Source organism: Anabrus simplex, chromosome X, assembly GCF_040414725.1.
Source record: "Anabrus simplex isolate iqAnaSimp1 chromosome X, ASM4041472v1, whole genome shotgun sequence".
In the NCBI taxonomy this organism is placed as follows: Eukaryota; Metazoa; Arthropoda; class Insecta; order Orthoptera; family Tettigoniidae; genus Anabrus; species Anabrus simplex.
Window position 1 is genome coordinate 190955305 of NC_090279.1, and position 18175 is coordinate 190973479.

The window sequence follows — 18175 nt, forward strand, 5'->3', positions numbered from 1 at the left end:
TTTGTTTCAGTTACCCTACAAAGTAAAAATGCACCACGGTTTAAGCCACAGCCACATTTTGCTACTTGACTTCCAGGAATGAGACAAATTTTCTACATAAATAAGCAAAAATGTTAAAACTTAAAGCTAAAGACACAAATTTGGAATACACTTTATTTGAATATCAAAGCATAATTAATTATGAAGTCTCAATGCCACTGGTCTAAAAGGTCAGAACCCATAAATCACCATTAACACTTCCAAATTTCTTCCATACAACATCTGGAACATTCTTGGTTGTATAATTAACAACATGTGTGTATGCTTACAAGATAATAAAAAGCAGTGCAGTTATATGGGGTGCAAGAAATGTTAGAGCAGAAAGCTATATAAAACAAAATAGCAAGAAATAAAAGAATCATAACACACTTAATATTCTAAGAGGATCTGTACTTAAAATCTTGGAAACATTTATGCTAAAATAACATTTTTACAGTTAACTCTAGGATCATTCATGTCAATGAACAGCAGCACTTCAGCATACACTATCTGACCAAGAGTATGCAGACACACCCCCTCTGTATTCATGAACTAAAGCCCTGCGGTCACCATGGCTATTGCTACAGAAGGGGACTGAGGGCTCGATGTTGTTATGTGTTACTAAAACAAAAACAGATACCTGCAGAATGGTGGGGCAAGAGAGCTTATTGACTTCGAACAAAGAAAGATTACTGGTTGCTATATCAGTAAAGAGTCAAGTCAGGGCCATTCCCATGCTCTTTAGTTGCACCGTTGGGGACGTGATTGCAAGCGTGAAACCGGAAGATATAACCACAACAAAACCATGGCCAGATAGACCACGTGTATTGACAGAGAGCGGCCAATGAGTACTGAAGAATATGGTACAGGGAAAACTGCAAGACATCCCACTATATCGCCTGTGAATTCCATAGTGCTATTAACTGTGCAGCTAGAACGATGACTATATGCCAGGAGATACCACCCCATACCACATATTTCGCCAGTGAATGCTAAACACCACATTTGATTGATTTATTTTTTAACTACTAGGTTCTTCAGACAGCAAAAACTAATTTTTAATAAATAAACAAATGTATAAACTGCCAGAAAAAGAAAACAGATGGAAACAGAATTATACCTTCTGTATACCTGTGGTATAATTATGTTAGCATATGTCTTCTTCTACTCCTCCTCCTCCTCCTTCTTCTTCTTCTCGAATGGGTTACTTAGGACCAAGCAAAACCAACATTTCTTGAGCTTTCCTCCTTGCCCAACAGTTAATTTTCATCAGTTGTTGTGATTTCTGTTTCTCTGTTGATTTCTTCTCGTCTTCCTCAAATTCCCTTGTGTGAACAATATTCCTAATTATATTCCTATCCTGCAGATTTGGTGATCCTAATTCAATGGGGTCTTTCTCTACTTGATTTTTGATCTTGTACGTTTGATTTGCAAAAATGTGTGTATTCGATAAGTCATTCTTTCCAAATGGCTTAAAAATTGAATTTGTCGCTCTCGTATCAGTAAGTTTAGATATTTTTTAAAATATTTCCGAGTTGGGTTTGGGGTAATTTTTAATTCTTAGCCCTAAGATTTTTCTCATGATTTTCCTTTCTTTAATCTCTAATTGTTCCTTTAAATTTTTATGATGTAAATTGAGCGTTCCTGAAGCATAAAGAGCTTCAGGTTTCATCACTGTTAAGTAATGACGAATTTTACTGTTCCAGGACAAGCAATTTTTTGTTATAAACATTCTTTGTGTGTTGAAAAGCAATTTCCATTTTCTGAATTCTTGACGCTACTCATTTATTTTCATTGCCATTTTCAGTGAATTTAGTTTTTGCATATGAGATTTTAAGTCCTATTTTTGCTGCTTGCTCTTGCAATTTTATTCATATCAATGGTAAGTTCAAGTGGAGCAGTTTTGATATTTGTCATAAATTTAGTCTCCTCATATGAGATTGTAAGTCCTATTTTTTTGCTGCTTGCTCTTCCAGTATAGCAATCTCTTTCTGAGCATCAGAGATGTGATTACAATATAGCAGTCAGCTGGGTGCGGCAAACAATACGTGCAAGCCTATGCAGTGCCATGGTGAAATTTGGCGAAGATTGGACAACAATGTGAGGAGAATATATCGTGGAAGGTATTATATTCCCCATAACACTACAGAACACATTAAAGGTGGAAGGATATCAGGACAGTTTGACCAGATACATGTTGCCTATGGTAGAAGACCAGTTTGGAGAAGATCACCGAGTTTCAGCATAATAATGCACCCTGCTATAAAGCGAGGTATGATTGCAAGCGGTTTTCTGGCAACAGACTGACCAGCCCAGAGAACCGACCTCAATCCTAGAGACCACCTCTAGGATGAACTAGAGCAGTAACTTTGCCGCAGACTTCGACGGCTCACATCACTAACTCCACTTGCTACAGAACTGCAGGAGGAATGGTCGGCCATCTCCTAGGAGACGTTCCAGAACACTTAGAGAACAGTTTTGAGTAGGGGTCTGGGTACTTTTGATCAAGCAGTGTATAATCTAAACTGACAATAAATGCACGAGCTATGTACCCCCAGCTGTGTCCTCTGTAGTTCCCCAGCTATGTCCTCTGTAGTTGTATATGTTGTGTAGCTACAGAGAGGGAATGTGAGCATTATCTTTCATCGTCTTATGTGTAATTCAAGCAGACAACAGAATCAGAAAGATCAATAAAACAAAATTATAGAATAATGAAAATGTGCTATCTGATCATTTACATACTGAAATACAGTTGTTCAGGACTAAACTCAAGTCCTATTTATTATTTTTGACTTCGTTATCAGTATTTCTAGACTGATTAATTTATACATCAAGGGCAGATCATTAGAGTGCATAGTGAATGGATGCTGAAATTATCATTACATTTTTCTCTGTATCTGCTATAATATTAAAGAGAGAAATGCATAAATTTTACAATGTAAAGCAAAGCTTACGATTCTAATGAATCACAGTTCACTGGATTTATCGTTCTGGAGGAGGAGGAGGAGGAGGAGGAGGAGGAGGAGGAGGAGGAGGAGGAGGAGGAGGAAGAGGATGGATTTATCCTTCATGTTTTCTCCAAGCACTTCAAATAAACAAAAAAATAAGGTCTTATTGAAATGTACCATTATATAGGACATTCCTGCTCCTGTATCGGTACCACTGCCTCCAAAGTTTTACAACTATATAGCCTAGCTATTTGAAACTCCAGAATATTTACGTTTGATAAATATTTACTACTTCACTGATTAAATAAAATGTAATTACAAAAAATATAAATCTTTGACAACATATAATATTTCAGAAATAACACAATAAGAAACTACATTAAATATTGTACAGTTTTATTACCACAATAGTCACAAATGAGTATGCAAAATTTCAAATCTCTGGATATAATAGTTCACATGCTGTGTGTACCTAAATGTGAAGAAAAAATAACAATCTAGGAAACTTTAACCACCCAAGCATGTGCGAATACTAATGTCGTCCTCCGTGTATTGTGCCATACAACCTGCACGAATATTTCAGTCATTTCCTGTGATGAGATCTAACTTGCCATTCATCAGCAGATAGCACAACACCTCTGTTTCTCAGCTTCAATGCTACATTTTGCAATTTCGTGTGCCATTTGTTATTTACACTCTTTGATATCTTCCCTCAAGTGCTGGCAGCTATTTCGAACAGCCGCAGCCATTATGGCGACATTGAATGATGTAGAGATAAGCAGACTTGTACTGGAAAGTGATTCTAGCAGTGATGAAGAAAATTGTTGTTTTGAAACTGAATCGAGTGATAGTGAAGAAAATTGTGAACATGTGCCACAGCCTACTGTTCATGAAGAATGGCAAGAAATTGATGCAACTAGCAAACCTGAACCATTTCAGTCTGTTATAAGTGAACGTAAACAAACTTTCGTCCACTTGAATATTTTGAATTACAATGATACAATTGGATGCCGTTATGCATCATTAGACCAAGCGCCAAAAGTTGGTTTCGAGATATTCGCCTTTAAATTGAGGTTTATTTATAAATTTGAGCAAACATAATTTTGCTAAACATGGTATTCCTGGTGTTGTAGGATAATATATTGTACCTTCTCACCAAATTTCAAATTTTTTAATACTCTCACAGTTCATAGATTTTCTTGAAAAAATGGCGCTTAGTCTACTGATGCAATTTAAGGTATTTCCCGCGTGCGAATAATGCATCACAATGCTACACCATTAACCCCTCACTGTCGAGTATCTAATGGGTAAGTCTTCAAAAAATATGTGACTGCAGTCGTGATTAAACCTGAATCTCCTATTGCGCTAAGTGCTTGAACCACCGCAAGCCGCGCCACAACTCCAGCACATGATTTAGATGAGAAACTGTAGAAGGGGAGCTAATCCCTAAAGTCATTGCTATAACCACTTACTAATTTGATGAATTTCAATTGATCTGATTCAAAAACAAATGGTAAGAAGTGAGCCACTGTAGTCTATACAAAGCATTGCATACTTCTTTATGAATTTTCCTACACGATAGGCCTATTATGTTCTGCTAGAACAGTACTGATGTGATATTTTCAAGCCTTTGGGTAAGTTTTGTTTTGCTTTAGACACACATTAGTTGATAAGTAGAATGGCAGTCGTAGCATTAGGGGACTTTGACCTAAATGTTAGGCCCTGTTAAACAAGCACCGTCGTCGTCATCATCATCATCATCATCATCATCATCATCAGAATGGCAGTCCCTTGAACTAAGTAAAGGTTATGGAGGCCAGTATATGTGGTTATGATTAGCTTATTTCAAGAAAAATAAAGCGACTCAGAAAGAAAGTATAGAATTTTAATTATTTATCTTAGTCGAACAGAACAGGAACAGAAAATGTGATTAAAATATTTCCTCCCATAAATTCCTATTTAAAACGCTGGACAGGTAATAAGATTGTTACTCTCAGTTCATTCAATCTAGAAATCAGGATTGCCACTGAATCCATCTATGCCGTCCATAATGCCAAAATCACCTGGAAGTTTCTGGTAAAATTGTTTGGCAGCTGCAACTATTAGGTGCATCAGCGACTTAAGTTTCTCATTACGTTTACGTAGTCCTCTACAGTGTATAAACGCTGATGAAATTTGAGAGCATTCTAAATATCTGCAAAGTCACTGCATTCATTATTCTGATCTGGAATTCACTGATTTGGTGCGTATTACCTAGCATAACATGTTAAAACACTGCTACAGTGAAGCTTTCGCAGCTTCTTCAAATAAATACAGTATATCGATACAGAAATATTACTTACATTGCAGACTACCGTATTAGATACTGTACAACAATCTCATTTTGATACTAACCTTAGAAAGTTCTTCTAGAATGATTCTCCGACGTAATCATTTTAGCAAGCTGCATTAGTAACACTGTCCTTCTCCTTACTTTCGGAAGTACTTAATACATCGCTGAACTTCGTCACTTGATAAACAACTCAATGTATCACCATGTCAATAACTTAGCACTACCGAAAACGCGACCTCCCTCGCTGTCATCCACGACACAATGTGAGTAATGAGGCACTTGGTCTAATGATGCAAAATGGAACGTATCATAGTCTACTGATGCAATTTACAGTCTAACTGATTCCCGCTATGTCGCTTAGGTTTTCAGTTTACTGACAACTAATGACTTCTTGTAAGACAGTGGGGAATTTATTATAAGTAGTTCAAGCTTTCCCCTACAAGATAGGGCTAAAATCTCAATTTTAGTTAAATGGCGCTTAGTCTATTGATGCATAACTCCATCCAATTGAACTGTAACACACACTGATATACGTTGACTGTGTTTTGGCTACGGAGGTTGCCACGATAGCACGGCTTAGAAAGTCAAGATTGAGCACGTGGACATCTACTGATGCAAATGAAATTAGAATATTGCTGATACTGTATATTCGATGGGAGAAACATAATGGTGTACTGTATTTCACTAGGAAACATATGCTGAAAACCCCACTTTTTCCAACTTATTAATCGGATAACCAGAGTCCACCCAACCTTTATTTCAGAAAAGAAAATAACATCAGGAAAGAAAATAACAATAATTTCATCTGAGAGTTTGGTTCAAACAATAAAATGATTTGTAACATGTGAACTCTCATCTGTTTTAGTGTCAAACTATTATCTCCAATGGTTCCAGAGTTAAGAACTTTTAAACATAAACTACATTACATATTACCCGTAACTTGCTTAATTTCTGCATGAAAATACACAAATGATATATATTCTTGTTGAGGTTGGCACACTTTTCAAAATAACTTATTTTAAAATAATTGAAAATGTGGTCCTATTCATGACCATTTTCCCTTAAATTAAAATCTGTGAGGAGTCTGAGTGGAATTGATCTATCAGCTACTTGTTCATTATTTATACTGAAATACTGCTGTTCAAGGCTAAACACTATTTATTACTAATTTTTTATTAGTATTTCTAGACTTTCTAGACATTTTACTTCTACTTTTACTTCTTACTGTATAAAGAGAGTCATTCTACTGGTCACTAAGTCCTATCCAGAATTAACCACAAATTGTTACATATTTTTTAACAACCAAATATCCATCTAAATGACAACGAACTGTAATTATACTGTAGAATGATAAAATAAATTAAGAGTAATGGCTACATATGAGAATCAAAGATGATAAATTTCTCCCTAGCATCTTGTTAGGATTAAACACGAACTCCAGGAGGATGTTTATACTTACATTGTCCGATCCTTCAAAGAGCTCATTAGCAATAGCATCTCGTTCGTCTTCATTCTGCTCCTCTTGTTCCTCCTCAGATTCTTCATCTTGGATTCTCTTCAGACGTTTAAAACGCTTCTATGAACAAAAAGGAGAGACACAAAATTAAATCTGTAAACAATATAAACTATCTGACAATGCGTAATGCATTATTTTAATTTTATTTTCCCTCTTTAACGATCACTGTCTTCTGTTGTCTCAAATTCTTTCTACACACTCAAGTTAATAAAGAAGAAAATAAAACTAGATCCAAGATCCACACAGTCATTAAGGGTCTAAGGCCAGCCAAAAGACAACAGTTACTCAGCCTGGATTCTGCAGATACTCTAACGTTAAGTGATCAGCATGATGAATTATTCTTGTTTTATTGTTTAGTTTTCTTGACTGGGGTCTCTGCCTCTAAGACAGCTCTTCACAATTAACTCCATGGGTTCAAGGGAACCCCGTTCCAAATCTCAGACAGGAATAAAAATAAAGCTGAGAATCAAAATCAGGTCCTACAGTAAGGACCAGAGACAAAACCCCTATACTAGAAGATAACAAAAATAGGCAACTTTAGAAATAAAATTAATGAATTAAAGCAATAAACTTTTTACTGTTCAATCACTCAAAATATAATTATTTAGATTACTAGGTAGAACAAAGTGAATATTCGACTTTCACGACCCCTTTGTATTCTAAATAGACTTTTGGCTATAAGGTTGTGCTGCGTACATGTAATACATGCCACAAAGAATTTAAGTACAGAACGAAAATGGCCAATCAGACACAGGTGGGAACCACCCACAACCTGCGGACCTGAAAGCTACATATTCATGTAGATTTGGTCCAAAATAAGCGACAAGCACACACTGCAGTTGTGCTGGCCTCAGTCTGAGACCTGTAGCTCATATCTCTGTCAATAGAACAAAGAAGACCGATGCCCCAGCAGTTCAATAAGGTGAGCACCTAACGCAAAGGCATGAAGTTGTGCATTCACTTCCCGCCAGTGCCAGGTTAGCCATTTTTGTTCTGTACTCAACATAAGAAGCTGTATTACAACTGAGGATCTATCTGACGGTATTTATTTTCAGTGTTCAGATACACTGCTAAATAATGTTTTTCGAATATTCGACTACAAGGACAGCTTTATCATTGGCCCACAAAACATCTTCCTTTGTGCATGGTGATGGTAAATGCTGACAAACCAGCAAGTGTTCTTCATTCTGCACTTAACTAGGTTAGACTTGCACTTTGAAACACCTGTCCACAGTCGATTGAGGGTCTTCCAGACGGGATACGGAAGGCAAAAACCTGCAGATGGTTCTTCCTTAAACTCAGCAATGGATTACATACTTGCTGTTGCCACAGTTCACGCCTTCGTTTTTCTGGTGTATTAGCAAGTGGTATTGGTTGGTCTTAAAAAACTCTTCCTTGACCTAAGTCTAACGGCCTGCATTTGATGGCCGCAAAGGGGGTGACGTATATCCATTGATTGCTTCTGACGTTCAACTTCCGCTGCTACTTCCCTTCTTATGAGGAGGGGTGATTCCTGCGATAGGTTAGCTATTTTCTGATGGAGTTGGTCTCAGACACCCTGTAATTATGCGACCAGTCTCGTTCACAGCAATATCTACTTGCTTAGCATGGGCAGGAGTTTCTCCATATGGGTGATGCATATTCTGCAGCTGACAAGCAGGGGGGGCATGTGCGTAAGACATGGGGATATGCACCCCAAGATGTGCCTGTTAGTTTTCTAATAATATTATTCCTTGCGCACACCTTTTGTTTGGTATTCTGACTGTTGTTTCAAAGATAATGTTCTGTCCAGTTTCACACCAAAGTACTTTGGTGTATAACAGTGTTCAAGGACTACTCTCAATTCCATGCGCAGTTTTGTACTGGCATCTTTGTTACGTAGATAAAAGGCACAAACTTGAGTTTTGCTAGGGTTGGATCTCAAATGATTGTTCTCATAGTATGTAGCAAGATATGGTGATATGGTGATCCCGGTCTAGAAAGCAAAGAATAATGGCCGAGAGGATTTATCATGCTGACCACACGTTACCTCATAATCTGCATGTATTTGGGCAGAGCAGCAGTCATTTGCTAGGCCAAAGGCCCTTCTGGAACAATAGCTTCAAGGGATTTATTTATTTCAACAAATTATTTCCACAAAATTTAATACTGAATTTAACCTTTTTCAAAATAGTCTTGAGAGATAATGTGCCTCGACGAAAGGCGGCTATAGCACATATTTGGTCTCCTTAAAAGCAAACTAAGGTCATTTCCTTGAGTTGGACAAAGACTTCAGCAGGCAGTAGAAATTAGCCCCTGAACAGCTTCAAAATTTGTATAAATGAGGAACCACGATGCCTGCCTGAAATCCTGTACCGATAATAATATGGCATGAATTCTGAAGGGAAGACTATTGTAGTCTGATGACTACTTATGATTCAACTGAGGTACTTGTTTGCCTGCTGCAAAAATGGGATAACAAGGACACTAATTCCTAAGACTACCCACAGTCGAGTTTGCTGCACAACCCTCTCAATGTATCCTTCACAACTGTACGACCAGTACGACCAAGAGAAATTTAAGAAATCTTTATATTCTCAGCATCATAATGTCTTCACTCCAGCAAGCCGGGTGTGATTATGTACGAGCCTCCTCCAGTTTGTTCTATCCATCCACAGATGCTGCTCATATATGCGACACCAGTTCACATCTCTAATTTCAAGGTTCTTCATTATCTGTTTTTCCCAAACATCACAAGGTCTTCCTCTTAGTCTCTTCCCAGGAACATTGTGGTCAAAGTATGTTCGAGGAGTCCTGTGAGGGTTCATTCTTTTCATGTGATGATAATATTCACATATGATATATTCTAATGATATAAAATTTATGCCCATTTTGATCGTTAACAGCCTTAAAGAAAGTAGTGAGCCCTAATTTTGTCGTGTGGGAATTCTTTAATATGCTGTCAGCCAACAGTATGGAGTTACAACATTTAAACCAGGACTATACAAATCATAAAACTTTCTAGGAGCCAGTAAAATTTCTTAGGCACTAGACATAAAAAATAATGTTACGTGCTCAAGTGACCGTCAGCCTTGTTGCAGCCTCTTCGGTAGTACCTGAAAGGGAAAGAGTAAGCCAGATCGGACAACCTCCCAGCCTGCCCAAGGACATGCCACGGCCCTTCCTCTATTTTTTCCTTCATCCAGTTTCTCCATGTGATTTCTGGAAGATACGACAGCAAAGTTCAATCTCCAGCCGAACCCTGAAAATGTTTTAGTGGCCCAACATCGAGGTATAAATACAAGGCCCCTGCGAGCGAGCTGTCACTGTGGTGTCGGAGAGACGAGTGAGTGGTTGGGTTGGAGATGACGGAACGGAAGACTGCACTGTGTGTGTGTGAATGTCTGTGGACTGAGGCTCGGTGTACGTCAGTGAGGGAAGCCGCTATCGCGAGTATGAAGGTAAATGGACCTGTGTTAATGTTTGTTATTGTATCGTCCTGCTGTTCAATACTGTTGAGCTGTTTAGTTGTTCACTGCATGTGACTGTGTGAATTACTGGACTGTATGTGGAATCCAACCAATGAACAGTCAAGGTGTGTCGAATGGCCCGTAACCCTGCATTCAGATCCAGCCGTCTACACACAGCTGCTGTATGAGGTGACTGGACTTGGGGAAAGTGAAAGTAAGGATTAAGCATCCGCAGGTATAGCAACGGGCTGGACCGCCTACTGTGCCATAAGGAAGAGAGAGAAAAACTTGTAAATAGACAGCAATTAGCGAGTGTGGCCATTCATGGTTAATTAGAATTAATTTTTTAATCACTCTTAAATCACAGAGTCTACTCTAAAATGTACTAAACCTTGAGCAGTGCTTATTACATAGTAGTGTAATACACAAAGAACATAACAAGAAAATCTGGTGCCAAGACCTGCCAAAAGCGAAGGTTTAGCTTGTCGATGTAATAGTTACGAGTGATCATGAGATATATCGAACGCTCATATCGATTCTAATCAATGTTCAGATGAAGCCGATGCTTACAACCGCTTCTAAACCTTATAATCTCCGTATTTAGATATGGTCAAGGGACGACGGTAACAATAAGAAACAAAACACATTAGGAACAAATTTTACCAAGATTTTTTTTAAATACCACCAAATTCATTTTTATACATTGTTATTTCCAGAGTGGAGAGAAATTCAAAAAAATTTTTTTTTCCTCGGAATGGAATTTGACAGTTGCAATTTGAAAGTTGTAGGTGCCTACACATTTATTTTCGTCACTATAGCAACTGGGCGCCTGGCATTTGTCCAGCCCTGATTTAAACCACCGTAGATTTGGTCAACCTCAATTGGGATCATGGGAGGAAGAGACAAATGATTGATTGACTGATGAAGTCACTAAGGTCGACTCTAACTGATATTACGCCTGTTCAAAGAGAACTTCCCTTTACAAGAGACAAATGAAATCAACTTACTCTCCTTTCAACTTTAACACCTAAGTTTTCTTCTATCAGATCGTAGTCCTCGTCTTCCAGCCGATCATCAAACTCTTCGTCATCACTTTTTTTACGTTTTTTAGACCCTCCAGACGCGTCCGAATCTTCCCCCTCACTTTCTTCAATGGGTGCATCATCAATGAGATCCTTCAGCTCTTCTCTTAGTCGCTCCTCATCATCTGAAAACATTCAAGAGTCGACGTCAAAAACATACAGAGATAACATATATTCTAAAATAAGATGGATTTGGTAAAAAAAAAGTCTTAATACCAAACAAAAGGAGGAAAACATGACACAGGCATGAGCCTAAAGTAAATACTTCCTTGTTCCAAGTGCACTTGCTCACTACACAATGTCATCAAGATAAGTAACACTATATAATTATGGGTATGAATGCTTCAACATCAAATATGTTACCAGAAATTATACAATTAAAAGTTTCCATCTTAGTCAATACATTTCATGTCTTAAAGAAACATTAAAAGATACATTTGCAGACCTGTTGGGCCTTCTTCAGCCTTAACCCTCAGCAAGCGACGGGAGGTCTCTTTACTCGATAAGAAACAAGTGTTAAACAAAACGTTTATTTAACGAGGAAAAAGTAAATGAAATCGCAGGAAGATTATGCCTACAAAATCCCTAAGATGACTTGGACAAGAAGCCAGGGATTCCAAGAGTTCAGCATGGTGGGCTATGAAAATGTTAAAATCAGGAGAGAAATAACTTCAATGCAACTTATGCATGTGAATCAGTTTCCTAAGCCGATGCCAGAAACGTGTGGATGCAGGAGGAGAACATTTCCAACATCATCCGTCATAAGGCAAGAGCTTATTTTCTTAGAATTGACTGAGCTCGATAGCCCTGCAGTCGCTTAAATGCGGCCAGTATCCAGTATTCGAGAGATAGTGGGTTCGAAGCAGCCGTGAAGATGGTTTTCCATGATTTGCCATTTTCACACCAGGCAAATGCTGGGGCTGTACCTCAGTTAAGGTCACAGACATTTCCTTCCCAGTAGCACTTTCCGGGCCCATCATCACTGTAAGACCTATCTGCGTCGGTCCGACATAAAGCAAATTGTAAAAAAATATATATATTTTCGTAATTACTAATTTTCTTAATTCTTATTTTCTTCATTTTAATTGTTATCTCATGTTATGCACAGATAAAGTAAGCGAAGTGATGTCCTTGTTGCTATGCCTTGGTCCATTCTCGATTTAAGATTGCATCGGTACAGTAAAACTCTTTGCCAGATCTCCTTCCTCTTTGTTCTCTTCTACCCACTGCGATCTGGAAGGCAGTGGTGGATTGCAGGAAGAGCTTATTCCTTATTTCCTCTATTAAATATCCCTTCTTGGACAGTATGTATACAAGTCTGGAAAGGATATACTTGGAAACACCAAGGTAGCCTTCACCTTTCTAGATCGCTTGCTTTCAACTGGTCCCATATACGTTCTACTCTGTAAGTCAGTATATCTTGGCATGAAAGAGTTTCATAGCACTCCTTCTTTTGAAGATGTGTTAGCGGTATTGGATGAATGCCCCGGTGACGTAGTAGAGGATTCTGGCAGTGACGATACTGATTAAACCACAGCTCAAGTTCTCACTCACAGATCTTCAAATTAAACTATGTTTTAGATTTTGATTGAAGTGAATGGGGAGAGAACAGATTTATATATTTCATTTTGGTGTTATGAGTAGGATATATTTTATTTTTTCAAGTGTTTGCATGAATGAGGTGAAAATAGGTTTTGGAAGTACCTAAAATGTAAGACCTGCTGGTTTCCACATAACTTTGTTTTTAAATAAATCATTTCATAATTTCATTGTTGGGACCTTTACTGATATTGCAGTTATACAAATAGAAATGCTGTGTGTGTCTTTAAGCAGTTCATTTGAATATTTTTTACGTACTTGATTGAAGTAGACATAAGCTACATGATATTCCAATAACCTATCAACCGCTCTACAGAGATATTTCTTAGTGAAATTAGGACAAATGATTAGAATGAATAATAACTGGACCTCACAACGCCGCTTATATTCCACAAGTGTCACGATGTTTGCTGAGGGTTAAAAATAAATTACAAAAATAAAAATCATATGACAAATATTAAAGCATGGCACTGAAAGGAGTGTGCATAAAAAGTCAGTCTTGAAGTTCCTATCGCCCTGATTTAGAATAATTCCATCAAAACATAACAAAACACCATACAGAAGAAAACCATGGAAAAACACTATTCTTAAAGTTTTTTGTTTATAAGTCGTCTTTATAAGTATGTGGTAATGTTACAATGAGGCCATTATTATTATTATTATTATTATTATTATGTTATTATGCGTGAGTTGGCGACCACGGGATCCTTAACTGAGTCCTGGCATTGCTTCCACTTCTGCCAGGCTCCTCACTTTTATCTATCCTATCCGACCTCTCTTGTTGTTCTTTTCCAACCCCGGCGGTATTACGTATGGAGGCCTAGGAAGTATTTCATTTTCACGCCCTTCTCTTCCTTTGGCCAATACCTTCATTTTTTGAAGTGTCGGACCCCTTCCAGTTTTTCTCTCTGATTAGTGTTATATAGAGGATGGTTGCCCAATTGTACTTCCTCTAAAAACAATAATCACCACCACCACTGGGAAGGAAGCGGCCATGGCCATGGGCTTAATTAAGGTACAGCCCAAGCATTTGCATGGAGTAAAAATGGGAAACCAAGGAAAACCATCTTCAGGGCTGCCAACAGTGGGATCCAAAACACTATCTCCTAGCTCACAGCCGTGCGCCCCTAACCGCACGGCCAACTTGCCCAGCATGGATTTTTTTTTTTATGGTATAATTTCTTGTAATACACAGTCAATACAGAATAGCCTAAATATGAGGTTTTTAAACTGCACATCATACATGTGTTTGCTGTCAGAATGAATCAATTGGAGAGTTTTGTAAGTTCAAAAGGGGAATGATTTTTCAGGAGTTAGTGATGTCGTGATGTCTCAAAGCACAGTCATCTCTGCACAGGCCATGAAGGTCCTTGGAGGGGTGGAAGGTAAAGGCTTCCAACAACCCATAACCTCGGCACATTGTGGGGTAGGGTGCTTAGCTCTATGCTCGGCTGCCTTTGCTCCCAGTAATTAACCTGGTACTCATTTTTGCTGTAGGTTGAGTGAACCTCGGGACCATATGAACCCCCGAAAGTGGAAATCTTGTTTCTAAATTTTTCGACTTCCTTACGGGAAGTCAAAGCCACGTCCTTCCAAATGAACCGAGCACGCCCTTACTGCCTCTGCCAGGCAGCCCCTAGAAATGTTCTGTCAAGAGGAAACATCAGGCAACCACTGAACCCGTCACTTTGGTAGGCTCAGGAAACTAACCCATAGGAACTTGAACTCTGAAGTCAGTCAGCTTTGTCTCTGACTGCAGACTCATCACTGGGAAGTGATAACACATTTGTTTTCATTGTCATAATGCTACCAGAAAGGCATTTTGATCGCCAATTTCTATCACTGATTGGAGAGGTGCAAACAACACTGTCATTGGACTGTGGAGCAGTGGTGGTGGTGGCGGTGATTATTGTTTGAAGCGGAAGTACAACTAGGCAACCATCCTCTATATAACACTAATCAGAGGGAAAAAATGGAAGGGATCCGACACTTTGAAAAATGAACGTATTGACTAAAGAAAGACAAGGACCACGAAGGGCGTGAAAATGAAAGACTCCCTAGGCCTTGAGTGTGGAGCAGTGGCACGAGGTATTCTTGAGTAATGAGTTATGGAACATGCTTTGGCATTCAAAAGGATAAGAATGGACCAAAAGTGGCTAAAGGTATTTAGTGCAGTGTGCTGCGTCAACAGTAAAATTTGGTAGAGGTAGTGTAGTCGCATGGGGCAGTTTTCCCTGGTCAGAGTTTGAGTTATTAGTTTTGATTGAGGGAATGATAATTTCTAGTGTATATTGTCTTCTTATATGCTCCACATCAGTAATGCCCCACGCTACTCAGCGGATCCCAAGGTGTACTCAGTCCACGGCAAAAAATAGCATCATCGTTAACCAACTCCATTTGACCGGGTGTGGTTTATGAACTCCATCTTTGTCTGTCCATGAACCACTGTTCTCTTGTAATCTTCTCCCAATCTTGTCCTCTCTCCTTGACATCTTTCGTCACCAGATCGGTCCATTTCCCTCTGGGTCTGCCTGCTGGTCTTTTTCCTTTTACTTCTCTTTCACATTCTCTTTTTGCAATCCTACTTGCACTCATCCTTCTTACATGGCCAAACCACTTCAGTCTTGCTTTCTGGATCCTCTGTAGTAGGGAGTCTCCTATTCCTACCTCCTCTCGGACTCTTCCATTCCTGAACTTGTCCTTCTTGATCTTCTGTATCATGGTGCCTAGGAACATCATTTCTGCAGTTTGGAGTTTTGAGTTGTCTTGTTAACATGGTAGTTTCCAAGCTACACGTGAGGATGGGTGTATAAAATGATTTATATAATGTTACCTTAGCTTCCAATAGTACTTAGTACTTGTTTATCCTACAGCAGTTGCCTTACTTGGTAGTAAAATTGAATTACCTTGCTAATTCGACTGTCCACCTGATATTTTGCAAGGTTGTCCTTTGATACTATATTGATGATGATGATGATGATGCTTGTTGTTTGCCTGACATCTAGATATAAAATAAGACAAAATGTAATGACAACTTAAATGTCCAAAACTCATCCACTGACCAGAATTCAAAACGTGTTGATGATTGAATAGACGAATATGAATTTAAAGTAATCAGCGGATCCAGCTCACCATATTGAAAGTTAAATAAAAATAATTCCAAAATTAATATCCTGACTAGAATTTTTAAAAAGAGACGACGAACAATGATTATGAACTTAAAACAATCAGAGCATTAAACCCGGAATGCCCCACCTTCCTAGAAACTATCTTAAAACAATAGTATTACTAACCAAGGGACTACTTCCAAAGCACAATCCTGAATCGATGATGCTTGTTGTCTAAAGGAGTCCAAAATCCAGGTCAACAGACCCTCAAAATGGTACTAATTCTAGTGAAGTAGAACCACGGTACTTGTCATGTTGCGGTACTAATCTAAAGTAGCGTAGACTCACAGTGTTCCACATATTACGGTACTACTCACAAGTATTGTACATCGCACAGGTAACGCAGAGCTATGGTGTTCCTCACATAATAGAGCCACCCATAGGCAATGCAAACCCATGGTGTTCCTCACACAGGTGTACTAATCATGGGTGCCTCTATTCTAGTGGTTTTCCTCACATAGTGGGTACTAATCGCAGGCAACACAGACCCACGATGTCGCTCATATACCGTAGTGGTATTAATCACAGGCAACATAATCCAGTGGTAGTAATCACAGGTACTGTAAACTGACAGTGAACCGCTGCTACCTACCGCAAACCTATTGTGTATCTAACATAGTGGTACTACTCGCAAGTATAGGTGACCCATGCTGTTCCCTGCGTGATGGTACTAATCACAAGTAGTTTCGTGGTTCTAATTCAATCATCCCTTGGTCGCCTCTATTAGCCGTCTCTTACAACAGGCAAGGGAGACCATGGGTATATTCTTCGCCTGCGCCCCCACCCACAGGGGTTTTGATACTATATTACCCAAGTACTTAAACGTTAGAACACTGTCCAGTTTGGTGTCATTTATTCTGATTTGTGGTTTGTCATCTCCCCTCTGTAACTTCCACATTACAGTCTTAACCTTCTTGATATTTAAATCATATCTCAAACTCTTGACTCAATTTCTGCAGCTATTTCTCGACATCATTTTGGTTTCAACCCAGACCACCACATTGCCTGCAAAGATGAATGCTTGTAAGTCCTGCTGCTCCTTCCTTTTTAGGACCTTTATTACAGCACCATACTTGCCAACTTTACAAAACCAAAAATCAGGAGATTTTGATATGAAAATCAGGGAAAATCAGGAGAAATCAGGAGATACAACTGGTCAAAACTGCTTATTCTACATGTTTTGCGAAATACAGTACTACGGTATATTTATAACACTTATTGTCTCAAAGCCCGACTGTTGCTATACGAGGCTACAAGGGTAAAAATGACACATCTCTATTAGCTCACAGGAAGTACGTGAGTGAGATGATCGGTCTCTGATAAGCCTACTGAAAATAGTATGAACTCATGCTCCACATGTGTTAAATCAGTTATGCACTTAAATGCCATTACTTAGCAAAGGCATAGATTATTATTATTATTAATATAGTATTGCATCAAGCGCCTGCGTGATTATGTGAAGCGCAATGCTATTTGGATCAAATAACTAGCTGATGTACTCGTGCTTCACTACGGAATTCTCAGAAAGACTGTCATTATAGTTTTCCTAATTGAAGTCAACATAGGTCATTACAATGATGCCAGTATGAATATCGTGATTAAAAGCAATGCTGTCATATGAAATATTCGAAAAAATGAAAACAGCGCACTCACTTTTAGCGGAAAGTGCTACGGTGTTGATCTAACAGTTCAAAGTTTCAGAGCTAGAATGACCAGGCTGCATACAGCCACGAATACTCCTGTGTAATTATTCCGTTTAAGTGTGCACACTGATCATTCCAATCACTGCCTCGGAGTAGGGATTGAATAGCTGGAATACTATGATGATCCAGTGTGTTACGTACCAGCAGTATCAGAAAATTTATGAACCAGAGGAATGGCATGCTAAAGAAGAGAGATCTAACTCCCCACTCCCCAGCTACTTCCCGCCAATATTCAGGCAGGCTGTTATACTCGATATGCAGCAGTAACCCCATCTATCAGAGATACATGGCAGCAGAATACACAAACCACATCACAACAAACAATGGTCAATGTAATGTTATTGTTGATCAATTTCATGAG

At 38.7% G+C, this 18175-nt stretch overlaps 1 protein-coding gene across 1 annotated transcript in view; it reads right to left on the reverse strand.

Moving 5' to 3' along the window:
* Nucleotides 1-18175, reverse strand: part of Spt6 (transcription elongation factor Spt6) — a 193602-nt gene that overhangs the window by 156564 nt on the left and 18863 nt on the right. Inside the window, exons 4-5 of the mRNA XM_068230569.1 lie at nucleotides 11271-11470; nucleotides 6758-6874 (exon numbers count right to left, since the gene is read on the reverse strand). Of these exons, the coding sequence (XP_068086670.1) occupies nucleotides 6758-6874; nucleotides 11271-11470 (317 nt within the window). The remainder of the gene's footprint in view (nucleotides 1-6757; nucleotides 6875-11270; nucleotides 11471-18175) is intronic.